This window comes from Phyllosticta citriasiana (genome assembly GCF_038021145.1).
Source record: "Phyllosticta citriasiana strain CBS 120426 chromosome Unknown IWZ02scaffold_9, whole genome shotgun sequence".
Classification (NCBI taxonomy): domain Eukaryota; kingdom Fungi; phylum Ascomycota; class Dothideomycetes; order Botryosphaeriales; family Phyllostictaceae; genus Phyllosticta; species Phyllosticta citriasiana.
The window spans coordinates 1,409,862-1,435,137 of record NW_027117286.1 but is presented as its reverse complement, the minus strand read 5'-3'; the positions used below and the strand labels follow the sequence as shown (position 1 = coordinate 1,435,137).

Genomic DNA, 25,276 nt, shown 5'->3' with positions numbered 1-25,276 from the left:
GATGCTGAAGAACGAGCCGATGACAATGGCCCACGCCACGACGAGAGAGCCTGCGGCGAGAGTGATTTAGAAAATGACGACGTGATCATAGCTATCGTTGTCATGGTCTTGTACAACGCCGGTGACAAGGCGGATAATGATGTTAATGCTGTTGTTCACCGCAATCTTGATACCGTATGCTGAAAAGACATCTTGACAACATATTGATGTTCGGATGCCATCGATGATGACGGTGGATCCCAGAGTAAATGCGACGGCATAGATCCCGAAGCTGGCTGCGGCGCCGCTGACAGATGGACCCCACGCGCAGAGTGCCATGCTCAGGAGCATTCCGGTACCGCAGATGCAGATGATGGTGAGGCGGTCACCGAAAACATCAATGAAGATGCCGAGGAGTGGCACGCGGAAAAATCCCAAATACTGCGCAGTTGCAGAATACCATTCCGCTTTTACTGCGGATATGTTGAATTTCTGATCTGACGCGCAATTTTTCAGCACGTACGTAGGTGCTACGCAATGGCTCCAAGACGGCATGAGCCGGGCAAGGCTGTTGACACTGGGACTTATTGATAAAATGAGCTTTTTGGGTGTGAAACCCGGCAGAAATGTTGTCGCTTGCTCGTATATACGAGGGTCTGGAAGCGTGATGCGCGCAGAGAAAACACTGAGTTGCCAGATGGGACAAGTTTACAGTTGACATGGGCTAGAAGCAAGGACGAGGATGGCATCGTTTGTTGGCAAAGTTGAGGAAGAGACTCGAGGTTTTCGGCATCGGCCTGGTGTTTGAATGGATGGACTTTATTCCTGGCCGATTGACGGCCCGGGCAACGGCCAACTGCAGACAGCCACGGCCCGAGGCAGCTTCATCGTCGACATCTCTCTCTCCATCTCTTATCAACGTCGCCTCATCCATCAGCAAACCCATTGCCAAATGACACTTGCAGCGGACACGAAGCGGCGAAGCGAAAAGGTCATCGCTGGACGAATCCCAACTCTCATACGTCGAGAGTTCCAGCTTTCCCTCTTTCCCGTGCCATTTCGTTTGATCTTCCTCGGCAGCCAATGCTGTCATTGTCGTCGAATTGAGTCCCGGAGCCGCCATCATGCACGAGCTTGCACAGCGTGGCATGGGAATTCCGCTTGCTGAATCTTCAGGAAAGGGGACGTTTTCACGAGAAGGACTCGAGACCCGCTGCAAGAAATCGCACGATGACCTCTACATCCTGTGTCGGCCCCGAGGGAGCGTGATTGGAAATTGCCACTCCTGAAACATTACTTGGCTGCTTGCAAGTTGAGGACTTCCCGCTTCTTTCGGTGGATCGAAGACCATTTCTGCACGCGACACGCCAAATATCCCAAATGACGCCATCCCTCCTCATCTGAGACGCGCGTGCCAAACCACGGTCTTCGGGTCGACCTGATGGTCTTCTAGCGCGCGACGCCTTACGACTCCACTCACTCTACACACTGAGTGTTTGAAACAGTCTTGATGCGCTGGTTGGTCGAAGTCTGGAATTCGACTCTTGTGGCATATCATTTCCGAATTGTAACCCCCAAGTCCACTCTTCTTCTGAGACCCTGAAGACACGTCTGATTAGACTAGATGGGATTTTGAGAACACTCTTTTGTTTTGAGAGCTCCGCGCCATCGATTTCAGCAGGCAACAGAATGCCCTTACTTTGACAACATGCTCGAGCTTCACCCGATTCCTGGTACAGTATAACCACGCGCGCTTTAAAATGTGGGCCTTTCAACCTTGGTCTCGGCGCAATTGGGTGACCGCTCTAACATTGTACACGCTCAGCTTGTACTCCTGGGCTGTGACACTCACGCACCAACTCCACCAGATGGCGCTGCAGATCTTGACAGACACCTGTTTGAAGACTGGCTACTTTGACGTAAGGACAAATTTTTCTCCATGGAACTATTCCTACACACAACTGCCCACACATATCTTCTCGTTCCTCGAACAGTTGAAGACGTTCAACGACCCAATACACTAGTGTATGGCTGAGAATCCAGCTTATTTGTTGCTGGAGGCTGTGAGACCTGACAACGCAGCAAATCACGACCGGGCCGCACTGCTTCTAATAGCCCCAGGCGGCTTCATATGGGGAACTCGCCATGTCGACCACTTTGCCTCCTCACACTCGGCAAAAGAATTGTGCTACCGGCTTGCGTCTAGACCTTCCATCCCGAGTTTGGCGCGAGGCCGAAGATGTTATCACGCCATTTTGAATGTACAAAGCAACAAAGGTTGTACGAATTGTTTTTTCTGCCAAGCCTCGACCGGATTCATCCTTCAATTCCTGGCTGTTGCATTTTGAGAAACGACAATGGACGACCACAACAGAATGTCGATACCTACCTCAGCTGAGTGGCATCCGGCTGTCCGAGTGCAACTTGACAGACGGACAATTCCATGAGCGAGCACCATGAAGCGGGCAACTCCTGTTGCCTCGTCGTATAGATCGACAATTGTGCGCCCTGAGACGACCGGTGGCGTGCTCAGCGGCGGCTGTGCGGCCTTCAAAATCACGGCTTTTCCAGTGAAACGTTGGCGTCAAAACTGCAACTGAGCACCTGGCGACCTAATTGATTCAGAAAATCTGGCAAATGTTAGTGCTCGGCAGCAATGGTTCTGATCAGTAGGATTTCATCGAGGTCCGGCACTCCGATCGCCGTTGTATACTGAGACAATAAGCGTTGAGGCGCGCGCCTCAAGACTGGTAAGCCTACCGACATGCATGCTGCAGGCGCGGCAGATGCGTTGGACAATATTGACTGGATGCGCAAATTACACAGTGTCGGTGTGAACGTGCAGCAGCGGCGACAGCCTCGAGACGCGTCTCCCCTGGAAACCCGAAGGCGATCCCGGCAGCTATGCACATGGTACAGATCGGAGATATGCTTGTCGGCCATAGCTGACGACGGCGGATCAGCAAGCCACCAGTCCACCCGAAAGCAGGCGCAGTCAGCCAGCGTAGCTCGTGCCAGGACTCTTGCGAACCAGGACCACGGATCAGTAAAAGCAAGCAGAAGAGTGTGGCAACACATGGCGGGGAATCGCCAATCACGACCATTTCTCGAGGACACTTGAAAATTTGCAGCACCTTTTCATTATATATCAACCGAGAGACAAGCAATGACTAAGAACATAAACCAGCCAGTCAAATTATCCATGTTGCTTCTGCTCCCCATCCCCAATCATCCCCGGCAGTCCTAACCCCCAGCGTGTTGTCGATGGATCCAAAATCCGGAGATTGGATCTAGTAGAGGCCGATGGCAATGTCACCGCGGACGCGGGCGGTCAAGTGGATCTCGGCATCGAGGTCGAGCTTGATTCCGAGGAGAAGGGCGGGGTCCTTCTGCTTGCCGTCGGCGTCGGTAGCGCCCTTGAGGAGCGTGCCTGTAGGCGGGTTGGTCAGAGAGTGTTTTTTCACAAAAGAGAAAGCCTCAATATCAGGGAGGTGTTGTGGATCGATGAAGATGAAGGTGTAGGGTTCTGCCGTACCAGCAGGGTTGGCCAAGTGAGGCAGAGGCTCCTCGGCGGTGGCACCGACGCGGGGAGCGAGGGCCTTGGTGCGGCGGCCACCACGAGCCTGGACGTCGGAGTCGGACTCGGAGGTGTAGTTCCTGTTGAGGGGCTCGGTGGTGCTAACTGAGGATCAGCAGAAGGAGACGGCCGCGGAGAAGAGGAGTCCGTACGCAGTAGGGGCGGACATTTTGAAAGTGGGATTGGATGAAGCTGAGAAGCTTTGGTTGGTGTTTGTTGGTCTGGTTGGAATGGGATGTCTGGCTTGCTCTGGAGACTCAGACGGGGCCAATGGCCCCCCCTTTATACAAGTCCTGACGGCCTCGAGGTCAATTGGACTTGGATCGTGCTCGAGGCGACTCGGGCCCAGACACAGAATCCGGACGCCTTCGACAGCACCGCTTGCCGGTGAATCTCAGCCAAATTCCGCCACGTCGACGTACATGTTTGACTGCGGGGTCGGGGGATGATCTGGAGCTTGGCGCGGCGGTGACATTGTAAGGATAGATTGCAAATATTCGCAAAGCTGATCTGAGCATCAGGAGATGGGCGAGGCCCGTGGCCATGGTGTTGGAAAAGGAAGTTGGGGAAGCGAGCGATAATTGGCCTCGCGGACCGTCCCGTCTCCCGCCGCGCAGCACACAAGCGCGGGCCTTGCAGAAGACATGCACACAGCTGTCAGACGACTCCTGGCACTCTCCACGCGAAGGATTTTCGTTGCCTGCAGCTGCCTCGCCTAGATTCGACGCCCTGATAAAATATCAGACCACGTCCAAGCCATGCTCCACTACAGCCACTGTACCCTCCTGCATGACCACGCCATCCGTTCGACCGACATGTACTCGTCGAGTTATTTTTGACCCTCCATCTTCAACTACCCCGTTCTGCTCCCAACCATGGTTGTGTCTATGCTTTTGGCCCTCAGCACCTGTCCGGCAATGCTAGGCAGTCAAGAGGCAATCCGCCAGGGCCAGCAGAAGGAGAGGCGCGAGGAGCATCGTGCCCGCCGCTGCCACTTGGTCATCGGCTGCCTCGTGCTTTCGAGACGAGGGCGAGCCATTGACGGTCGGCAGGTTGTGCTCAAGGACAATCGGGTTGGTACATTCTTTCCATGCGAGGAATGAGGTCGTTAATCACTTGCAGCTTTGGATCGATACCGGCAATCACTTCACAGAGGGACATCACCCCTTTACTGGCTACTACCTTCCCTTTCCCGACTGCAAGTATGAAGGCGTCGTCAGCACCATCACTTCTGTCGCTCCGATCCTGAATTGGATCTACATTGACAAGAGCACTTATCAAGTCAAGTACGGCGTGCGTGTCGACGCAGAGCCAAATTTGACCGGGCCGTTTGACTGCACGCGACAAGATAGGCGTCTGACCTTTGAGGGGTGGGAGGGCTTCACTGCCGTCGAAGAAGAGCCAGATCTCTGGGCCCTGTACTTTGATCGCGACGACAATGGGCTCGAGGGCCGAAAACCCCCCGATGCGAGGGCTTTGGAGATTACCCTGTCGAGAAAGGAGATGAAAATCACGCCAGAGGAGCTCCGACGACAGCAAGAGCACCAATCGAACATCAAAGTCGTCAACAGAGCCTCGCAGCAACAGCCAGACGCCCCAGCACCTCCGGAGAACGGCAAGGCCCAGCAAGAGCAAGTCGACAACACGCTCAAAGCGCCTCAGGCTTCTGCGGGAGCAGCGGTCCCAGAGCCAATCCCCGAGGAAACCCAACCTCCCGCCCCGGTGTCGTCTTCATCGGACAATGCCAACCACGTGCCCAGCTCGCCGACCGAGGCGTGGGGCAGCACGTCTATATGGTCGCAGCAGACAGAGTCGCGCGCCGAACCCACGCTCCCATTCACGCCTGCTAGCTCTGTGTACGCAGACGATCGCGCCAGCGAGAACGAAGGCAGGGCGGTGCCTGAGCAGGAGACGCCCAAGGCTGGGAAGACGTACAGATCACCGTATGTTGAAGATGCGGATGATGGGAAGGCTGAGGACGCCACTTCCGGCGTCAGTGCTGCTCCAGCAATTGATCTTGAAAAGAAGGTCGAGGAGCACGCTCGCAGACACGAAGAAGAGGTTGCATCTCAGACTGTGGCCCTGGAGACTGTTGACGATTCGAAACCACAAAAGCATCCGGAAGAGGTCGAAGAGCACACGAGCAAGATGGATCCGGTTCCATCTCCGCAGGCCCCCGCCGATGAACTTAAGCCGGCCTCTGACGGTTTCGAGGGCGATATCGACAAGGCTAAAGTTCCTACTACATCTAAGGCGGAGGTGGAAGAATCCCAAATTGCAACTCCAGAGAAGGTGGACGAGGCTCGTTCCGAGGAGATTGAGCCAGCAGAGGAACCGCTGGCGTCAGCTCCGGTAGAGAATGGGAACCTCGCCGGACCAGCGGAGCCGACAATGGAGGAAGACGTGCCAATGGCCAGCATCGAGGAGACAGGAGGCGACGAAAAAGAAAAGTCGACGCCGCCAAACACCAGCCCCGTGATCGAAAAGCCACCCAGAGCCCCATCATGGCCTTCAGCTCCCACGATGGCGGACCCAGCAGCCGCAGCGCCGGGACAGCAGCAGCAAGACAATAACGATGACATGTTCGCCTATCTGCGCCTGCTCCGCCTGCAAGACGCGCCCACACACACCCCCAGTCCAAGCCCGTGGACCGAGTCCGAAGGACCCCACCGCCCGCTGCCCAGCCCGTACGCCCCACCGTCACTGCACCAACAACACTTCGTCGACATGGACCAACAGCAGCAGCAGCAGCAGCAGTATTCCGTCGACTACGACGAGTGGTCGCAGACGGCGCCGACGCACCTGCTCAGCCCGAGCCCCACTGCCTCGCCGCCGGGCTCAAAGGCCCCGACGACGCGCTCCGTCTCGCTTGCCAGCACGCATGCGCCTGGTGGTGGTGGTGGTGGTGGTGGTGGTGGTGGGCGCTCGTCGTCGGCTGCGGCGTCGCGGTCTAGCTCGCTGACTATTTCGGCGCCGGCGAGGACAAGGGAGGAGGTGGGTAAGGGTGAGGTTGAGGATGATGCTGATGCTGATGATTCTGCTGCCGCTGTCGACAAGTCTGTTCCAGCCGTAGGTAATGGTAATGGTAATGCAACCAGGCCACTCCCGTCTCTCCCTCCTCCTCCTCCTCCTCCTTCTTCCCATGCACTGCAAACATCATCATCACCCTCCTCACCTCCTCCACCACCACCTTTATCTCTCCCCAGTCCTGTCAGCTTGGATAAGACCAACACCAACCTCGACTTCCTCTCACAACCCTACAACCATTCGCATTCGCTGGATCATCACCAACAAAATCAACAAAATTGTCTTTCAGACACTGATACTGGGACTCCACCGCAGAAGAGGGAAAATCAAAATCACAATCAAATTGAGTCAACGGGAGGTGGGGCTTCAGCACCATCACCATCACCTGCGCAGCCGCAGTGGGGTGCTGAAGCCGAAGCGGAAGGTGAAGGTGAGGATGGCGATGCAGAGGGTGAGACAAAGGGTAAGAAGAGGTGGAGTGCGTTGCGCACACGCATGAAGTCTCTAAGGAAGAAGTCGAGTCGGAAGATGGGGTGGGGTGGTGAGGGAATGGAAAGTTGAGGGCAGAGAGAGAGAGAGAGAGAGAGAGAGAGAGAGAGAGAGAGGCAGTTTTACTGTTGTTGTATATGTATACACTCACACGCACATATGTCTGTCTGTCTGTTGTTCGGTTGTCGTTCGTCTTTCAGTCTATCTGTTTTACTATACTATTGTTTGGAAAGGGTGGGTGGGTAGACATGGATGCATGGATGGATGCGTGGATGGATACATGGACGGTAAAGGGACTGGACTAGGGAACAAGGAAGGAAACAAGGAAAAGAAATAATTACACTCATTCGTTTTCACTCGCTCATCTGTCTGTCTATTGATCGTTTTACACATTTGGCCACACGCCAAACTCTACCTTTCGTCTTCTTTTGCATTATTCAGTCAGTTGCACAGCTAGCCAGCCACGCTCTCCTGCATGCCACGCATGCCATGCATCATGCTTCTTCAAATCAATCTTATTCTCGCAAGGCACACCTAACAGACGGACAGGACTGGACAGGCCGCCACGTCGCCTTGCCCTGCGACTCATCTCCGCCATCTCAGCCAGCCAGCCAGCCAGCCAGCCAGCCAGCCAGCGCCCTGACACTCGTGCCCTGAAAACCATCTAACCATCCACTCACGCTTCAGCCTCGAGCCCGTGCCTTGTGTGCTCCTCAGCCAAGGCGTGGGAGCCTCCTGATCCGCAACAATACAGCCAAGCCCAGCCCAGCCCAGCCCAGCCCAGCCCAGCCCAGCCCAGCCCAGCCCAGACTGCCCCCAGATGCAGCAACGGCGTCTGGCTCGAGCGAGCTGGCAAATCTCAATTACCGCGCCAATCAAGTCGACTGCCGTGCCGCGCCACTCGCGTGCTGGCTGGGCGTCCCGTCCACTCGATGTGTGTGTGTGTGTGTGTGTGTGTGTGTATGTATGTATGTATGTATGTTGGAGGAGTGGTTGGTGGAGAGAGGTAGACAGACGCAGGGGCCCGGGCGATGGGAGATCTCATGCCACGCCAATAACAAGGTTAGGCGGGGGCGCGAGTAGTACTCACTACCAGGTAAGGTAGGTAAGGTACTCATTTGCTTGCACCTTGCCTTCCAATTTGATCGATGTGAACTAGGAGTAAGAGTAAGAAGAGTTGGAGTGGTAGGCACGTGAAGGCGACGCACTGCCGCTGCCCCTATATGTGTGATGGACTGTGATGCCGGGGGCGCCTTGATCATCCCGCCATGCAGGGGTAGAGCGCGCGCAAGCGCCTGCGTTTCCATTCAGCTATCAACTCACTTGCCACACTCTCGTCTCTGCTAAGCTACCTGGCTTCCATGTTCCCTCCCTACCGCACGCCCAACCTTCCATCCATCCATCAATCCGCCCGTCCGTCCGTCCACCCGCCCGGCCGCATAAAGCCCGAGAAAAAAGCAAAATGATGTTAGTTACGTGTTTGGCATGTGATTGCTATGCCGCGTCCAACCGAGAGTAAAGGTAGAAAAAGCAAGGTGCGAAATATTTGCTCTGACTAATGGAAATAGGGCATGTAGGGTAGTGTGCGGTGGTTTGGTAGGCAGGGGTAGCTTGGTAAGTAAGTAAGTACCTAAGTAACAGTGCGTTTAGAGTTAAAAGAAGAAGAAGAAGAAGAAAAATAAAAAGAGAAACGTGGACAGCTAGGAGGGGTAGTCAAAAGAAGCGAAGCTGCAGAACAAAAACCAAGCAAGACGCCGCGATGTAGACTCGACCCCCCGCTCACTATCCTACTTCCCGATTCGTGAAAAGGAAAACAGAGGCTGCTAAAAGAGATGTGCCGGCTGCTCTATAGACCACCGGCACTACTCAGACAACCTGGTCGCTTTTTGTGTTTATAAACACTAAAATCGGCGGAAAGCGCTGAACTGGGATTTGATGCTTTGCGTGTTTTGTGTTGAGAGGGCGAGCGAGAGGGCACCAGTACGGAGGAGCAGATGGATGGAGGAAGGATGAAGAGAAGAAGACCGAGGTAGCTACAGTAAGAAAGATGCCATCCAAATACTAAGACGCGATAAGATTATTTAGCAGCTTGCAAAGAAGATAAAGCTCGTTATGAAGCAAAGCAAAGCCATGAGTTATCAAACATCTCTAATTCCCTTTCTTGCAGCGATCATGTACAGGTTTTAGGAGTCGGTCTTTCTTTTCGTGCTTGGAGGAGTGCGAGGAAGATACGAGAGTCCGAATCGCTGTTTCAACGCGGTCGAGGAGCATTCAAGTATCAAGTCATCAGTATGCTGAGCAGCGATGAAACGACAAAAAGCCAGCGGAGACGAGACCACGCGCAAACGTTTCAAACGAGCGGCACTCTTACACGTCAACATCCATTCGTCGATCTATAGCAGCACCCCTTATCCGCAAAGCAAACCCTGTATCTACCACTGCTTAACCTCCCTCTTAAAACGTGGCGGGTTTTTAAAGAATTGTTTCCTCTTATCCTCATCTCTTGCGCCCTCCTTCCAATACTCGTACTCCATCCACGCATTCTCGGGCATCTGGGCCTCAGTCGCCGCAATCCAATTGCCGAGCTCGGGCGCCAGCGGAATGACGCCCGTCTCCAGCACATATTGATCCCACAGCTTGAGCAGCTCCTTGAGGCGCGCGGGCTCCTGCTCCGCCAAGTCGTGGATCTCGCCCGGGTCCGATTTGAGGTTGAACAGTTCCCAGCGCTCCGGGCCTTTGGGCTTGGGGATGAAGACGATTTTCCAGTCGCCCTTGCGGACGGCTGCGCGCCCGCATGTTTCCCACCCGTTGACGAAGTCTTCGGCGTGCACGCGGGCGACAGAGGAGGAGGCGGCGAAGGGCGCGATGGACGCGCCGCGCATCGGCACGACTTCGCGGCCGTGGAATGTTGGTGCTGGGTGCTTGACGCCTGCCATGTCGAGGATGGTCGGCGCGAGATCCATGACGGTGGCGAAGACATCGGTGATGCTGCCCGCGCGTGATGGGTCTTGGTAGCCCTTGGGCCACTGGCCGACGAAGGGCACCCTCACGCCGCCTTCGGTCGTGTATGCTTTGTAGAGCCGGCTCGGTGCCGTCGATGCTTGTGCCCAGCGCGGTCCGTACCAGATGAAGGAGTTTCCGGCGCCGAGGTTGTCGAGTGAGTTGTCGTAGTATTTTTGGAGATGGCCCAGCATGCTGCCTTGGACGATGGGGTATGCCTCGTATGCTGCTCCCTCAGCGCCGTTGTCCGACAGGAAGCAGATGAAGGTGTTGTCAAGTTCTCCCGTCTCTTCTAGGTAGTCGACGACTTTGCCCACATTGACGTCCATCACTTCGACCATGGCTGCAAACACCTCCATGGCACGACACGACTTGGCCTTTTCTTCTGGAGTCATATCTTCCCACTCTTTTACTTCCTCCGCAACGACTTGATGCGGTTCGACATCTTGCGGAACCATTCCCAGGTCCTTGAGGCGCTGAAGCCGCTTCAAGCGCAGTGCGTCTGGGCCATCATCGTACACGCCCTTGTACTTGGCTATGTACTCCCGCGGGGCTTGCAAAGGCCAATGGCAACTCGTGAACGGGAGATAACCAAAGAATGGACGCTCGTCCTTGCCCTCATGGCGGTCCTTGAGGTATTGCAACATCTTGTCTCCATAGCCGTCGGTGCTGTACCACCCCTCGGGCAATTTTTTGACATATTCGCCATCCTCACTATGCAGAGCAATGAAGCTCATAGTCATGAACTCCGGGATCTGGTCGGGAGCCTCCAGCTGCGGTTCATACGCATAGTGGTTGGAGCAGGCGGGCAGATGGGCGAAACTGCGCTCGAAACCGCGGGCTTTGGGAGATCTCTCAGGCGTAAGACCGAGGTGCCATTTGCCTTTTCCATGTTCTAGTACGATTCTCAATTCATATTTTGTTTGTGGCTTACCGCTGAGGAGGGTCAAATATCCATTGTCCTTCAGAATCTCCGGGAGAGCAGCGACCCTCTCATTGAGATAACCTTCATAGCCAGGCATACCACGCTGGGGCGCAGTACTCATGCCGCCCTTTGGATCATTCTGGCCCGAGATGTTCGTCCACTCTACAGGAGGAATTCAATCAGCCTAGGCGTCCGCCTGACGAGCGAGAGAAATCCGTACCGATGAGATTACCGAGGCCAGCAATGTGGTGGTCGGTGCCCGTCATGATCATGGCGCGGGAGGGGGAGCAGGCGGCGGCGGCGTGGAAATCGGTGAAGCGGATGCCATTTTTGGCCAGTTTGGCAATGTTGGGCGTGTTGATTTCGCCGCCAAAGGGCGCCAGGTCGCTGAAGCCGAGGTCATCTGCGACGATGACGAGGAAGTTGGGGCGCTTGTCGGGAGCCATGATTGAGTGGTGCGGTCAGGGAGAGGGAGAGTGTGTGTATGGGACGAGAGAGAGTCGGACGAGGTGGCTTCGTGCGCGTGGCTATATAAGAGGAGGATGGGAGAGAGGGGTAGCTCGCAGCTGGAGCTGGAGGAGCGAAGCCGGAGCAGCGACGAGGGGCATGATTGGCGATGGGGATTACGACGAGTGCCCCCACTGAGGTGTATCAAGTAGAAGGGATGCGCAGGCGGTGAGGGGACAATCAGTCGACGCGTAGAGGTGGTGGTTGTCACGGGAACTGCACGCCTGGGGGTCCACGGAAGATCGAAGGTGGACTAGGCGGTGATAAAGGAGACAAAGAGTACAAAGGGGGAGGGAGTCGGTGACGCAGACGCGACGGGCAGACAGGACGAGGGACCCGACTTTCATCAGTCTTGAATCTCATGGCATCATGTGTGGCGTGGTGTGGTGTGGTGTGAGTTGGTGGGGTGGACAGCGGAGGGTGGAGAGGGACGGGAGGTGGATGTCTTGGCAGCGGGAGGGCTTGCGGGCCGTGCAACCAGTCAAACGCGGGGTAGAGCTAACCCAAAGCGGACCAGGCCCTGGAGCACGCAACCAGGTGCTCCCATCACAACACGACCGGGCTGACGTTGTCTTGTTTGCTGCTCAGCTCACTCTCTCGGCCAAGAACTGCCATGTTTTGTTGTTTCGCCGCTGTACCCTGCCGTGCGAACCCCATTCGCCGCCCGCTGCTTTAGCTCTGACTTGTTGTAGTGTTTGCATTCTTCGCTCCCTATTTATTCCCAAGCCCGACTTTTTTTCCCGCCCGTCTTGTCCCTTGCTGTTCTTGACCGCCGTCCTCTGTTGTGCTGTTGTTTTGCCATCATGACTACGCTTGGGGATTTGAGAGCCTACTGGCTCGGCGCCGTTGTCTGCATGGGAGGCTTCCTCTTCGGCTACGACAGCGGCATCATGTTCGTACCGCGTTACCGCACGCTTGAGCCCAGCTGACACAGGCACTCAGCGGTGGCGTCATGACATTCTCGACCTTCGAGAACGACTTTGATTTTACCAAGAAGCAAAAGACGCGCATCTCGTCGCTCTGTGTCTCTTTGCAGCAACTCGGCGCCTTCGTAGCCTGCTTCTTCGTCATCCCTTTTACCGCAAAGTTTGGCCGCAAAAAGGCCATTCTGCTGTCGTCTTGTACCTTTTGTATCGGCGCGATGCTCCAGACTGTCCCCTCACACAGCCTGTCGTGCTTCTACGTTGGCAGGGTCATTGCCGGACTCGGACTGGGAACTATGACGTACGTCGTCCCCATGTTCAACGCCGAAATGTCGCCCACCCACCTGCGGGCGCGTCTAGGAAGCTTCTTCCAGTTCTTCTACACGCTTGGTAAGTGAATCCACTCAATCCAGCCAAGTCCCCCAAGTTACCAACCGCATCAGGCATCTTCACCTCGTACTGGATCGACTACGGGGTCCAAGAAAACATGGCCGACTCGGGCTCCAAGCAGTGGCAGATTCCCGTCGGCCTGCAAATACTGTTTGCGGGCCTGCTCGGTATCGGCGTGCTGACGCTGCGAGAGAGTACGAGGTGGCTTGCCAATCAAGACCGCTACGAGGAAGCTTGGGAAAGCTTGGTATACATGCGTGCCGATGAGTCGGAGAAGACGGCCCTTGAGATGGCCGAGATTCGCGCTTCGATCCAATACGAGCGGCAGGCCCGGGCCGGCCTCACCATCTCTGGTAAGTGTCGCGATATAAGCTTGATGACAAGAGTCGTGGCACATGAATGTTTTGGCTGCGAGTCAGAGATTGAATGCTCCTACTCAGTCTCTCGACTTCAAGTACTGCCAAATACTTGTCTTGTTTGTGTGCCAGGACTTTCCACAACAACCACTGCCCCATCCGCCCCACCCACCCTCACTAACCCCCCACTTCCCCAGAATTCCTCTCCTGGCCTGTCCTCAAACGCATCATCGGCGGCTTCACCGTCTTCCTGGCCCAACAAGCCACCGGCGCCACCGCCACCGCCTACTACGCACCGCAATACTTTTCGCTCCTAACCAACGGAAGCGAACACAAGTCCCTCCTCCTCAGCGGCATTTTCGGCGCCGTCAAAGTCTTCGCCTGCGGGCTATTCGTCTGGCTCGCCGCCGACCGCTGGAGCCGCAAATCCAACCTAACCATCGGCGCGCTGGGCATGTCAGCCTGTCTCATCGTCGTCGCCGCCGTCCTGAAAACGCGGCCAGCTCCCAGCGACGGCAGTATCCCTGGCAGCAGCAAAGCCATGGTCGCGCTGCTATATCTCTTCGTCATGGTGTATAATTTCTCCTGGGGCCCGCTGCCCTGGCCGTACGTCAACGAATTGTATTCCATCCGGCACCGCGAAGTCGGCGTCGCCATCGCCGTGAGTTCGCAGTGGCTGTGGAATTTCGTCTTCACGGTTAGCACGCCGTATATGATTGACAGCATGGGATGGGGCACCTTTTTGCTGTGGGGCCTGTTTGATCTTGTTATTGCCGCCGGCACGTTTTTCTTTGCGCATGAGACGAAGGGGCTTACGCTTGAGGAGGCGGCGCATCCGGAATTGTTTCACGATGATTTGGCGGCGGCGAAGTTGGATCAGAATCAGGGGCGCGGTGTGAGTAGTGAGGGGAAGGGGGTCGGGACTGGGAAAGGCGTTGATGCGGTTGAGGAGCGGACGCTTGATGGGCAGGGTAGGGCGGCGCAGTGAGTGAGTCACGGGGGTTTTCATGGGTACTCCCGAGAAGAAGAGAAGGGGAGAGAAGGGACGGGAGGTGAAGCCGGACGGCGCTGATGTGTCATGATACCTCACTATACATATATAGTCCCACCTAATCCCAGTGTCTACGAGCGAGCGAGCTTGCAGCGTTTTCAATGCTACCTACACACACATAGGTCATCGTATCATTCTGCAGAGCACACAAGGGCAATGCATAGACTCACATGTGGAGCATTTATGCGTCCGCACACAGGTAATCCACTCAACTCATCCCAACTCGAACAAAACATAAACATCATACCCATTAAACTCAAGTAATCTACCTTATGAACTACACTGAATTATGGAATCTTCAACTACCTTTACCCCACAGAAGAAGGAAAGAGACTCGTAGCGGGTAAAGGACACCATCAGAATAAGTCAAACATCAAAGATACAGATGAAAATGAAGATGCACAGTCCTCTTTGCTTGCCCGTTAGCGCGGCGCCGCGCCGTTGCTCGGGGAAAGGAGAGAGAAGAAAAAGAAAAAGAAGACGTGGATTTTTGGAAGGGGTGAGATGGGGCGCCTCTGTGTATGTATGCGCGCGAGGGAGGAGGAGGGGGTATCAAAGCAAAGAGCGTGTGTTGAAAGAACCAGTGTACCGTCTTCCGTGTATCCCATCCCATCGCTCATCTTTCCTCTTCCCGACCGTGGTGCTCCTACGCATGAATCGCCTGCTGCACATGCGGATACACACTAACCATCCGGGCATACAAATCGGGATGATCCCTCACCAAAACCTCCGGATCCCACGCCGCCGCCACAAAGATCGTATCAATCCCCGAACTTAGCGGGGTAGTAAAAACATGGCAGATTTGGAGGCCGATCAGGAAGGCAAACGCTACGACGACGGCCGTATACTCGCCGTTGGCGTTGTAGGCGGGGCTGGTGAAGATGAGATATAGGTAGGCGAGCAGGGCGCAGGCGTAGGCGATGAAGACAGCGCCGAGCGAGAGGACGGGCCCGATGAGGCATTCGTTCACGAGCGCGTCGATGCCGCGGTCTTTGATCATGCGCCAGGTGTCGCGAGCGGCGGTGATGTACGGTTTGCCGTAGAGCGCGATGTGTGAGAAGGCGTAGCGGTTGAGGAATTGGACTGCCCAGTCAAGAATGCCGATCAGGCAGCCGAGGACGCAGAAGAGGATTGTGCCGACGATGTTGCCTTCTGAGGCTTGTTGTTGCTGTGCCATGCTGCAGAGTTGGCGTAGGAAGTTGATGATGGCGACGACGAGGGAGCCCAGTGATACGCTGCCAAAGCTGTAGGTCGTCGCGCGCCGGAGTGCTCCCCGGGTCGCGCCCTTTGGGAAGTTTTGCGAGCAAAAGTACCATGACCCATACACGCCGGATATGGTGACGTGGATGGTATTTTTGAGCCACTCAGAGATCCAGTACATGGCGAAGGTGACGAAGAAGAGGAGCCCAATTACTTTTCCCTTGCCGCACCCGCCGGCTCCTGTACTGCACGCGTCGTTGTTGCTGCTCGGCTCGTACTTGACGTATACGGCCACCAGCGAAACGCTGTACCAAGCGCCGAGCGCCGTTGCGAAAAGCCCACCGACAGCGGAAACCAAATACACGTGCCCGTAGTGCTTGGACACGTCGATGGCGGTTTGCAGCATCAATGCCGAAAACGGGATCCTGGGAATCCAGCTTACAAAGCAAATGACGGTGAAGATTGAAAAGAGGAGAAACACGATGCCGCCGGACCAGTAGTGTCTCGACAACATGTATATGGCTGTGACGAATCCGAAGATGATGTTAAGGATGCCCGTGATCCAGATGAATTGCTTGGTAAAGGCGCGCGCCAGCCATACGTAGCTGTAGCTAAAGACGATGGCAACGCAGAGGCAAAAGATGAAGAGGACGACCGTGTTTGTCGAAAGTCCGAAGTCGTTCGCGCCGTCGTAAATGCCGCCGCCGTTGAAACCCTTGGTCGCCGCTAACAGAAAAGCGCGTTAGCTTGTTTGTCCCGCTTTCAAACCCAACGGACCCCAAGGCCTGGGAAGGCAATGCCACGTGGAACAACGGCCAGATGAGCACATGGGCATCATCAAACCCTCGCTCGTAGAAATCCACAAATGTGAGTGCCTCGACTTTTGCCGTCGAGTTACGATCGCTCAATTTTCCCCAGGCCTTGCGCCATCGCAACTCACCATAGCCCTGAATCGCGATTCCCGACACCGCGACGTATGCGCCAAAGACAATGATAAACTGCCGCCCTGTCAATTGTGTTGTTCGTCGACAATGCGGAGCAGCCCAGCGCGCGGGCCGATTACCAGAATCCCTGCCCACAGATCATTCCACTTGGGCCTCTCGACCTTGAACGCCTGGTCGAATGTCGGTTTCTCGGCGTGTGCGTAATTGGAGTCTGCGCCGTTGGGAGGGCCGTATTTCTGGCCGTAGTTGGGTGGAGGTGGGGCCCCATATAGTGGGTACTCTTTTTGGCCGTCTTGCGCGGCCGTGTTGGTGTTGTAGGCGTTCTGCGGAGACGGTTGCTGATAGTAGGCATCGGCCTCGCCGTGAGGAGCGCCAGTGGCCATGGTTGCGACAGTGTGGTTCGAGAGGTTGACGAGAGGAGCGGGGAGATGTGCAAGCGCGGCAGAAGAGCGAACGATCGCAAAAGGGTTGGGCCAGGGCAAGGAAGTCTTGCATCATCCCTGCAAATGGCCCTAGCAGCGATCGGCCTCGCCCCGAGCCCTGTAGGGTTTAGCGGTAAAAGCTTAATTTCCACCGCACTCGACGACATGCCTTGCCAACAACATGCCTTGCCAACATCACCTCTGCACCACGGCAATCCCCCTGCGCTGGTGACCAACGACTGGCTAAGCGGCTTTGACACACATGGGTGCTCTTAGTCTTACGAATGCTCCCTTTTTCATGCCGCAAGAGCTCGATTGATCCGCTAAGACATCTTGCTATCTTTCCATACTGGCCTCGCTCGATGCTGCTGTTGCGTACGCCACGCCACGATTTTCAGACGGAGCCTCCTTCGCCTTGGAATCCCAAAAGCTCTTCATAATGAGTCCTTGCCCAGGCTGGAATCTTGCTGCCATGCGCTTCGGCCACGGTGATCGCATCCGCTCAACATGCCACCAACGACATGTGGCTCAACGGTGAGCTTTCCTAGACTCTCGCGGTACTCAGTCTGAAGTCCCCCGCCGTTTGGATATCCTCTTTCTTGGCGACAAGATTCAAAGTCAAAACCATATTTCCTTCAGTCAAACCACCTTTGCTGCTCTCTTTTTTCGTCTGCCCCTCCTCTTGTTTGCTGCAATCATTGGCAAAGCCCTCTGATGTTTGATCTTTCCCAATCATTTCAAAATAAGCAACACCCGAGATCCGTTCAAACCAGAAAGTTTGACGAGCTGAGAGTTTCGTTTAAAACCGGTCACTTCACCGGGACCATAGCCCTGCTTTGTTGTCCTTGTATACCACCTTGCTTTCTCGTAAGTCGCATTTCATTAAATATTCTAGACCAAAGGCTTTCTATAGCATGGCCCCTCCCGCCTCTGTTCTTTGCCTCGAAGCTCTTGAATTGAGGATGGGGCTTGGGCATATACATGGCTCGCTGTTGAGTTGGTAGAAGCCAAAAACTCAGCAGGGTCCCAGAACTCTAGCCCAGCAAGTATGACCAGTAAATCGACCTGGAAGTCACTGTAATGTACGGATTTATCGAGTCTTCCCTCATGCACTTCGGTCATTTGTTGCTCCGAGTCGCATCCGGATTGCGCGTATTCTTGTCTCGTCGAGGATGGGGTTTGGGCGTGGCTGGAGCTGCTCAACACCAAATCAGTCACTTGCGAACACAGAGGAGGATTTCATGCCGTCCGGGAGCATTCGAGCGTCGAAGCCAGCACTTTTCAGGGTGCTCGCGCCACTGCTGGGAAAGACGAGCTGGCGCTCTGCCCTGCGGTCGTGTTTGGGGGGCATGCGGCACCCACGAGCGTGCCCACGCGCCTGCCGACTGCGTGCCTACTCCACGACTCCACACCGGGGTGGCCTGTGCACTCGTCCAAAATAAACCTTGGCCACCGCCCCAACTCCTCCTCTCCTCTCCACCCAACCTTCGATCGACTGAACGACCGCCAGCATCACCATTGCCCACCGCTAGCAATCGTTCGTCCATCGAAACCATCACCATGCTCGACGAGCAGCACTCTTTCCCCTCTGAGGGCGACTCGTGCGCCTTCAACCCCGCCACCCTTCTTGTTCTGCTCGTTTTGGTCGTTTTCGCCGGCTTCTTTTGCCGATGGAGCTGGGTGGTCTTGTCCACGCTGCTTGGCTTCATTTGCAACTCGATGAAGCCCGTCTCCCTGGTCTCCCCCGTCCCCCTCTTCGGTCTCCTCCTGCTGCTCTGGCTTCTCGGTTGGGCTTCTAACAGCCTCGAAACGGTCTTGTTCTTCGTCCCCTTGGTTTCTCTCCTCGCCGTCGCCTGGTGCATGGTCATCTCCTTTCGGAATGACTGTCCCTTCACGTCCACTTTCGACGATTTCGACGACTCCGCCACCGACAAGGTAAAGTACTTGCGCAATGAGACTAGTTCTCTTCGCAAGTGGTTTCACGAAAACACCGCCATACTCGCCGACAAGGTGCGCGTCATGGGTCGTGAGATCCACGCCAAGGAAGTCGCCTTCGACCACCTCCGCCGCGCCAACGCCAAGACCGTCGCCGACCTGAAGCGGGATCTCGCCCTCGCTCGCAAGCAGGTCAAGGACGAGAAACAGGTCGCCACTCTCGCCACAAGGCAACGGGATTGGGAGAGGATAGGAGTTTCGGGTCTTAAGGCCCGGCTTGCCCAGACCGAGCGTTCCCTGGATGCCCTTCGTGCTGGCCGCCTCCACGAGATGGATGAGGACCTTCTCGCTCGCCTTGCGGACAAGCAAGTCTTTTTCGAGCGCCTTGCCCTCAAGGACTTGACCGACGCCCAGAAGAGGGAAATCCGCGACCTGAAGAGACTTGTCGCGGCGGCCACCGGTGCCAGTAATCTCGCCAGGCACATCACTGAGAAGATCGCCGCCCAGGAGGAGGTCTCTTTCTTGACCCGCCAGTGCGCCGTGCCGTCGATCTTGTACGACCAGTCTGCTTTCGACGGTCTGTTGCATTTAGCTGTTGTCAACCACCAACGGGAGCTCGCGGAGTCCAACTCAAGGGATCTCGAAGCCAAGTTGCAGGCCCTTCGTCGCGAGATTGAGGCTGTTCATCGCGAGATGGACAAGTCTGCCGAGTCCCACGAGAAGGATTGCTCCCGCGCCAAGGACAAGATCGACATTTACAAGGCCCTCTCTGAGCGGTTGGAGCGTGAGCGTGACCAGCTCAAGGACTGGCTCGAGTCTGCCCAGGTTCAACGTCGCGACGCTGCCGCCCACGCCAAATCTCTGCAGTCCAGGGTCGACGATCTGACCAAGGAGCTCGAGCGTCTTCGGAACTCGTGCTACCTTTTTCAGTGCCCTTGCTGCCCGGATGGCTGCTCTGCCAGCTCTTCTGCCACCGCCACGCCCGCGCCGGCTCCCGTCCCCTCGCCCTCGCCATCGCCCGAACTCGCCTTGCTCCGCCAGGAGCTCGCCCGTCTTCGTGCCGAGAACGAGACCCTTCGCCAGCCTGCCCCTTCGCCCTCGCCCTCGTCCGAAGTCGCCTTCCTCCATCAGGAGCTCGCCCGTCTTCGTGGTGAGAACGACAGCCTCCGCCAGCAAACCGCCACGCTCTCGCAAGAGCACAATGTGGCCCGGGGGCTCATGAGCCAAGCTGAAGGAAGGTGGAACAGCCTGCAGGACGCTGCTCGCAGCCTGGAAATCGACCTCGCCGCTGCTCGCCAGGAAGCCAATTCCGCCACCGCCCGCGCCAACGAACTGGCTGAGCAACTCAGCCGCCATGTCGCTGCTCCTGCCGCCCCTCCTGCTGCCCCTCCCGCTGCCCCTGTCGCTGTCCCTGCTGCTGCCACTGCTGCTGCCCCTCCCGTCGCCTTTTCCGCTGAGCTGTTGCGCCAGTCCCAGCAGCAGATCGACCAGGCGACCAAGCGCGCTGAGGAGGCGGAGCAGAAGCTCGTCGAGGCGTTAGACAAGCTGGACTCTGCCAATGCCAACCTGGAAAACCTCCGCAACGCGCCCGGTGCTGTCCCTCTCGAAGAGCGCAACGAGTGGGCTATGGTTCGTGGTCAGCTTCAGTGCCAGATCGACGGCCTGAACACCACTCTTTGGACCTTGAGACGCGACGTGGAAACTGCTGAGGCCGACTTGGAGGAGGCCGAGGACAATCTGGAGGTGACCACGAAGTCCCACAAGGCCACTGTCGACGGCCTAGAGGACATGATTCAGGAGATCAAGGAGAATAGGGACGACGAGATCGCGCGCCTTGAGAGCGAGATCGATCGCCTGAACAGGGAAATCGTCTCGATCAGAGAGGAGTCCGACGTCGAGGCTTACACGGACTCGGACGAGGAGGTCGTCGAGACTTTCGATGACTCCCAGGAGTACGAGTGAGTCCTCTGTCCCTGCTTTCCTTGTCTCACTGTCTTTCGGCTTTTGCTCCTGGAGCGTCATAAGGTCGGGCGCGACGTTAAACACTCTTGAGGATCACTTTCGACCGGCCTTTCCAGACATTTGGATCGCATTTCACGGACAGACTCGGCATCGCTCCCCTCTAGCAGTCTTCGGACCGCTGCCCTTAATTCTGGGTTGAGCTTCCTTTGCCATCAGCAATCCCGTAGCACCTTCGGGACCCTCGGATTGCACCTCACTTCCTTGAACGCCTTCCAGTCACAGCCTCATGGATCCTCTTCCAGCAGCATCTTGCCCCGCAGTCCGTAGCACCTTTTGGGACCCTCGACTGCGTGTCTTCCAGCAGCCAATGGCACGGCTATAAACTGCCCTCGGCAGCCCGGCGTGTCACCTTCGGTCCTTTGTGCAAGTGGACCAGCACATCTTGTACCGCAGCAGTCCGTAGCACCTTTTGGGACCCTCGACTGTGCGTTTTCCAGCAGCCTATGGCACGGCTATAAACTCCCTTCGGCAGCCTGGCGTGGCGATTTTCCGTCCTTTGTGCAGGTGGACGAGCACATCCTGCGCCATGCAGTCCGCAGAACCTTTCGGGACCCTCGACTGCATGTTTCCAGGAGCCTATGGCACGGCTATAAACTCCTCAACCTCTCTCTCCAGTCCGGCTGGCATCCTCCGGTCCTTTGTGCAAGTGGACCAGCACATCTTGCACCACGCAGTCCGTAGCACCCTTCGGGACCCTCGACTGCGTGTTTTCTAGCAAGAAGGCAGAAGTTCCGGGCACGGTGAGTGGACACACCGTTGCCTCTGGCCCCTTCAACGCTCTATGCCAAGTTGTCTTGCGTCAGAAAGCAAGTCTCACTGAAGAGCACTTGGTCATTAGGCTCACCCGCGAACAGGGCTTGAAGAGTTTGGCGGAACTCGCCTTGTAGCCTGAGACCCTGGCACTCAGTCGGTCCTTGAGGCCTTCCTAAGCTATTCTCGTGTTCGTTGGGCTGAACTCGCTCCCCGCGGATGGAGCAGCACATTCCGCACCTTCGGACTTTAGAAGTCCGGACTAAACCCAAAAGAAATTTGAAAGAACGGCGAAAACTCACAAAAAGGCCCCTCTTGTACGGTTCTTCAGCTTCCTTCTGTACCTGTATGCGACTGTCTTTCGACTCCGTTCAGGCCGCAAACCCAAAACCACGAAAAAAAAAATTTTTAGAAAAAAACTTGCAAAGAACGACACAAAATTCACAAAAACCTTCGGCGTCTGGCGACTGCTCTCCTTGTTTTTCGATTGCATCCGCAGCCATCCACGTCCCTTTCTCATCGAGGCACATCGGAACTCCTTGAGAAAAGTCCCCCCATCCAACAGTTTCGGAAAACCACAAATGACGGCTTCTCTTGGTCTTTACTCGCTTTCCTCAGCTGCAAATATACCCTGTACTTGGCGCCTAAGTTTTTTGCTTGAGTCTCACTCGCAATTTGCAGTGGCGACTTGGCAGGCTTTTTGTGGCTCAGCCAGTTATTGATCTTGGCCGTTGTACCCTCTGCCTTCTGATGAGGTCGAGGCGATTCCATTCACTTGAATCTGTTTCTCGTGGCTTTGCCTCTTTTCCGACACGGACGCTTTTGTCTCGACCACTCAGCTTTCTTCCTCTTGTTTGTCACTTATATCGACAACATGGCTGGCTGTCGACTTTCACCTTCTACGGTGCGTGGTTTTACTTCTCGCAAGCTTTAATACTCTTCCGAGCTTGCATCTTGCGGTTTACGACTTTTCTGCTACTTCAGTCGTTCCACGCCTGTACCTTTACAACATGGGCTCGCTGGTTTTACTACTTCGGCTGCTTCCATACTGTCGAATGCTCCGCGTCTTCGCACCGACGACTCGGCCACTCCAGGGCTTTCGAGTTGCGCCCTTGCTACACCACGGCATGTTTTTCTTCCTCTGCATCCCATGTCTGCGTGGCGACTCACAGGCGCTACAAATCGATTCATGGGCCGCTATACACTCGGGAGTCTCTTGTGGTTGTTGATCGACATCTTCTTCGGCGGCTCTCCCTCGTTGCATGAGCTCATACAGCTGCTGATGGCCAATTTTCATCCATCAATGGTCTTGCTTGCGCCTTTCGTCGGCCTTATGCTGTGGCGTATTTACTGCAGACGGACTCATCTCCTCTCTTTCGACGGGTCCTCTTCGCGAGCCTTTCTGGGTTTTGCTCGCTTTCCACGTTGTTCAATCACTCTACGAACGACCATCAATTTACGCTTGCTTGTTGCTCCTACGGTTGTCACTCCTACTCGTTCTTCCAATCCTCTCTTTTCTAAAGACGAAGACGACCTCGACTAGCTCTCTTTTACGTCGACACGAACAGTTCTTCTCCCGATGACTGGGTCTACTTTCCGCAGTCGTTGTGCCTGATTTTCATCCTCATCGGGTTTCAGAAATGGCTGTGCTGATGGTTTCTGGGTTTCCAGCATACGCGTCGAGCTTACTTTTCCTGCTACTCTCTACTGCAGTCGACTTGTGAGCTACTCTAGGCATTCAAAGCTTCAGGTCTTCTCCGTATTCACTCGAAGACTACGAATCCTCTCTTCCGGCTTGCTGTCCTTCTTTTGGCAAGCTGGTATTCATCATGAAGTGCTGCCTTCTGGGCTTTCTACGCAGCACCGTTAGTCTTTGCACTCAATCTTCAGCGAAGAACTTGTCTGAACACACTCCTTTCTTCGGGCGATCACGACCGCTTCAGTCTTTGTGCTACGCACTGAACTGGTCACTTTCTCATCCACGACGACCTGCATGGGCTACTCGGTCGTTGGGGCTGCTGCTGGCTTTCTACAATCGGCTTCCTCTTTGGCCTTGTGCGCGGCGGCCCCTCTCCATTCTATGGGCATCTTCTGGGGCTCTGTTGACAACTTCTCTACTTTGACGTCAACGAAGCTGCTCCTCTGGGAATTTTCTTCGGCTGACCGGTCCACACAACCTCAATGTTGCTACTTCTTGGACTGGTCGGCCTATCACATCAACGACGACCCAAATGGGCTACTTGGTCGTCAGGGCTGCTGCTAGTTTTCTCCATCTGGATTTCTCTCTGGCCTTACATGCAGCGGCCCCTCCTCTCTCTTGGGCATTTTCTGCGGCTCTGTCGACGATTGTACACCACTTTGGCGTCGATGGAGCTGCTACTCTGGGCATTTCTCCCGCTGACCGGTCTGTTCGTTCTCAACAACACTCAACTTCGGACTGGTCGGCCTTTCGAATCAACGACGACCCAAATGGGCTACTTGGTCGTCTGGGCTGCTGCTGGCTTCTACAATTGGCATTCTCTCTTGCCTTGCTTGCGGCGGCCCAATCTCTCTTCGTGCGCGCTCTTTGCCGCTCTGTCGACGAATCTCTTCTACTTCGACGTTGACGGAGCCAGGCATTTCTTCCGCTGACCGGTCCGTTCACTCTCAAAAACACTACACTTTGGATCGGTCGGCGCTCCATTTCATTGAGACAGATGGGGTGGCTCCCTGGCTGTCTACAACACTTCTGGCCGCCGCTCGCTTTCTTCAATCAAACAACTTGGCCGACTTCCTCTTTGGCCATGCTTGCGGTGGCTCGCACTTTTCTACTTGGGCATTTTCTGCGGTTCGGTCGACGGCTTCCTCCACTCTACTTAGACGTCGACTGAGCCGTCGATCTGGGAATTTCTTCCGCTGACTGGTTCATTCAATCTCCAAAATACTACACTTTGGACTGGTCGGCGTTTCAATTCCATCAAGGCAAACGGGGTGGCTCACTAGTTGTCAGCAACACTTCTGGCCGCTGCTTTCGCTCTACTTCAAACAAACAACTTGTCCAACTTTCTGTTTGGTCACGCTTGTGGCGGCCCCATCTTCTCTTCACGGGCATTTCGTGCAGCTCGGTCGACGGCTCTCCTCTACTTTGACGTCGATAGAGTTGCCACTCTGGGCATTTTCCTTTGCTGACTGGTCCTTCCACACTCCTCCATCTTGGACCGGTCGGCTCTACACATTCACTCTAAGACGAGCGGGCTGGCTCCCTGCTTGTCTACAACACTTCTGGCCGCTGCTTGCGTTCTACTTCAACCAAAAAACTTGGCTTCATTTCTCTTTGGCCATGCTTGCGGCGGCGGCCCCTCTCCTTCAGAGGCATCTTCTGCGGCTCAGTCGACATCTTCCTCTACTTTGGTGTTGACTGAGTTGCCACTCTAGGCATTTTCTCTTGCTGACTGGTCCTTCCTCTTGCTGACTGGTCCTTCCAATCTGCTACATTTTGGATCGTTCGGCTTCACACATTCACTTTGAGACGAGCGGGGTGGCTCACTGCTTGTCTGCAACACTCGTTGCCACCGCATGCTTCTTTCAATGGCGAAATCTCTCTCATCGGCTACGCCTGCGGTTGCATCCTACCCAAAATTGGGCTTGAGGCCTTGCGGCTCTGTCGAATCATCTTCTACACTCTTATCTCGACGCAAGAGCTGCTCTGGAATTCCTCCTCTACTGACTGGTCCACCAAACTTTGCTGGTGCTACGCTTTGGACCGGTCATTTCCCAGCTTCGACGACCCGGGTGGGCTC

General features: G+C 55.5%; 10 protein-coding genes across 10 annotated transcripts; 5 read left to right on the top strand and 5 right to left on the bottom strand.

The window, feature by feature from the left end:
• Positions 1-66: 66 nt before the first annotated feature.
• IWZ02DRAFT_522626 (uncharacterized protein) lies at positions 67-549 on the bottom strand (the record flags this gene model as incomplete). Its single annotated transcript, XM_066770843.1, has 1 exon — positions 67-549. The coding sequence occupies exon 1, from the start codon at positions 532-534 to the stop codon at positions 67-69; it is 468 nt and encodes a 155-aa protein (XP_066621423.1). The 5' UTR covers positions 535-549.
• A 743-nt stretch (positions 550-1,292) lies between these two features.
• Positions 1,293-2,069, top strand: IWZ02DRAFT_456559 (uncharacterized protein). Its single transcript, XM_066767871.1, has one exon. The coding sequence runs from the start codon at positions 1,740-1,742 to the stop codon at positions 2,001-2,003; it is 264 nt and encodes an 87-aa protein (XP_066621422.1). The 5' UTR covers positions 1,293-1,739; the 3' UTR covers positions 2,004-2,069.
• Positions 2,070-3,103: 1,034 nt separating this feature from the next.
• IWZ02DRAFT_456558 (uncharacterized protein) lies at positions 3,104-3,808 on the bottom strand. Its single transcript, XM_066767870.1, has 3 exons — positions 3,709-3,808; positions 3,515-3,657; positions 3,104-3,409 (listed from the first exon to the last, which is right to left on the bottom strand). Exons 1-3 carry the CDS (start codon positions 3,723-3,725, stop codon positions 3,270-3,272), a joined length of 300 nt encoding a protein of 99 aa, XP_066621421.1. The 5' UTR covers positions 3,726-3,808; the 3' UTR covers positions 3,104-3,269.
• On the bottom strand, positions 3,809-4,224 carry IWZ02DRAFT_456556 (uncharacterized protein). The gene has a single exon (XM_066767869.1). The coding sequence runs from the start codon at positions 4,099-4,101 to the stop codon at positions 3,865-3,867; it is 237 nt and encodes a 78-aa protein (XP_066621420.1). The 5' UTR covers positions 4,102-4,224; the 3' UTR covers positions 3,809-3,864.
• Positions 4,225-4,251: 27 nt separating this feature from the next.
• IWZ02DRAFT_456555 (uncharacterized protein) lies at positions 4,252-7,418 on the top strand. The gene is made up of 3 exons (XM_066767868.1): positions 4,252-4,629; positions 4,679-6,641; positions 6,899-7,418. Exons 1-3 carry the CDS (start codon positions 4,432-4,434, stop codon positions 6,928-6,930), a joined length of 2,193 nt encoding a protein of 730 aa, XP_066621419.1. The 5' UTR covers positions 4,252-4,431; the 3' UTR covers positions 6,931-7,418.
• Positions 7,419-9,504: 2,086 nt separating this feature from the next.
• On the bottom strand, positions 9,505-11,443 carry IWZ02DRAFT_380472 (alkaline-phosphatase-like protein; the record flags this gene model as incomplete). Its single annotated transcript, XM_066765109.1, has 3 exons — positions 9,505-10,955; positions 11,007-11,159; positions 11,218-11,443. The coding sequence occupies 3 exons, from the start codon at positions 11,441-11,443 to the stop codon at positions 9,505-9,507; spliced, it is 1,830 nt and encodes a 609-aa protein (XP_066621418.1).
• Positions 11,444-12,028: 585 nt separating this feature from the next.
• On the top strand, positions 12,029-14,335 carry IWZ02DRAFT_456544 (MFS sugar transporter-like protein). The gene is made up of 4 exons (XM_066767867.1): positions 12,029-12,396; positions 12,447-12,817; positions 12,871-13,170; positions 13,371-14,335. Exons 1-4 carry the CDS (start codon positions 12,308-12,310, stop codon positions 14,159-14,161), a joined length of 1,551 nt encoding a protein of 516 aa, XP_066621417.1. The 5' UTR covers positions 12,029-12,307; the 3' UTR covers positions 14,162-14,335.
• Positions 14,336-14,447: 112 nt separating this feature from the next.
• Positions 14,448-16,803, bottom strand: IWZ02DRAFT_456539 (plasma-membrane choline transporter-domain-containing protein). Its single transcript, XM_066767866.1, has 3 exons — positions 16,488-16,803; positions 16,365-16,422; positions 14,448-16,150 (listed from the first exon to the last, which is right to left on the bottom strand). Exons 1-3 carry the CDS (start codon positions 16,749-16,751, stop codon positions 14,871-14,873), a joined length of 1,602 nt encoding a protein of 533 aa, XP_066621416.1. The 5' UTR covers positions 16,752-16,803; the 3' UTR covers positions 14,448-14,870.
• Positions 16,804-18,350: 1,547 nt separating this feature from the next.
• On the top strand, positions 18,351-20,687 carry IWZ02DRAFT_500788 (uncharacterized protein; the record flags this gene model as incomplete). The annotated part of the gene is made up of 1 exon (XM_066770261.1): positions 18,351-20,687. One exon carries the CDS (start codon positions 18,351-18,353, stop codon positions 20,685-20,687), a length of 2,337 nt encoding a protein of 778 aa, XP_066621415.1.
• A 1,625-nt stretch (positions 20,688-22,312) lies between these two features.
• IWZ02DRAFT_456536 (uncharacterized protein) lies at positions 22,313-23,281 on the top strand. Its single transcript, XM_066767865.1, has one exon. It carries the CDS (start codon positions 22,648-22,650, stop codon positions 23,038-23,040), a length of 393 nt encoding a protein of 130 aa, XP_066621414.1. The 5' UTR covers positions 22,313-22,647; the 3' UTR covers positions 23,041-23,281.
• Positions 23,282-25,276: the final 1,995 nt, after the last annotated feature.

Coding starts and splice junctions, on each gene's coding strand:
- IWZ02DRAFT_456559 (XM_066767871.1), top strand. CDS start 1,740: ATGTGGGCCTTTCAACCTTGGTCTCGGCGCAATTGGGTGACCGCTCTA.
- IWZ02DRAFT_456558 (XM_066767870.1), bottom strand. Junction 3,410..3,514: donor TCACTTGGCCAACCCTGCTG/GTACGGCAGAAC, acceptor ACCCGCCTACAG/GCACGCTCCTCAAGGGCGCT.
- IWZ02DRAFT_456556 (XM_066767869.1), bottom strand. CDS start 4,101: ATGGCCACGGGCCTCGCCCATCTCCTGATGCTCAGATCAGCTTTGCGA.
- IWZ02DRAFT_456555 (XM_066767868.1), top strand. CDS start 4,432: ATGGTTGTGTCTATGCTTTTGGCCCTCAGCACCTGTCCGGCAATGCTA. Junction 4,630..4,678: donor TTGTGCTCAAGGACAATCGG/GTTGGTACATTC, acceptor AATCACTTGCAG/CTTTGGATCGATACCGGCAA. Junction 6,642..6,898: donor AGCCGTAGGTAATGGTAATG/GTAATGCAACCA, acceptor ACTCCACCGCAG/AAGAGGGAAAATCAAAATCA.
- IWZ02DRAFT_456544 (XM_066767867.1), top strand. CDS start 12,308: ATGACTACGCTTGGGGATTTGAGAGCCTACTGGCTCGGCGCCGTTGTC. Junction 12,818..12,870: donor CCAGTTCTTCTACACGCTTG/GTAAGTGAATCC, acceptor CAACCGCATCAG/GCATCTTCACCTCGTACTGG. Junction 13,171..13,370: donor GGCCGGCCTCACCATCTCTG/GTAAGTGTCGCG, acceptor CCACTTCCCCAG/AATTCCTCTCCTGGCCTGTC.
- IWZ02DRAFT_456539 (XM_066767866.1), bottom strand. CDS start 16,751: ATGGCCACTGGCGCTCCTCACGGCGAGGCCGATGCCTACTATCAGCAA. Junction 16,423..16,487: donor ATCTGTGGGCAGGGATTCTG/GTAATCGGCCCG, acceptor ACAGGGCGGCAG/TTTATCATTGTCTTTGGCGC. Junction 16,151..16,364: donor AATCGCGATTCAGGGCTATG/GTGAGTTGCGAT, acceptor CTTTTCTGTTAG/CGGCGACCAAGGGTTTCAAC.
- IWZ02DRAFT_456536 (XM_066767865.1), top strand. CDS start 22,648: ATGTCTGCGTGGCGACTCACAGGCGCTACAAATCGATTCATGGGCCGC.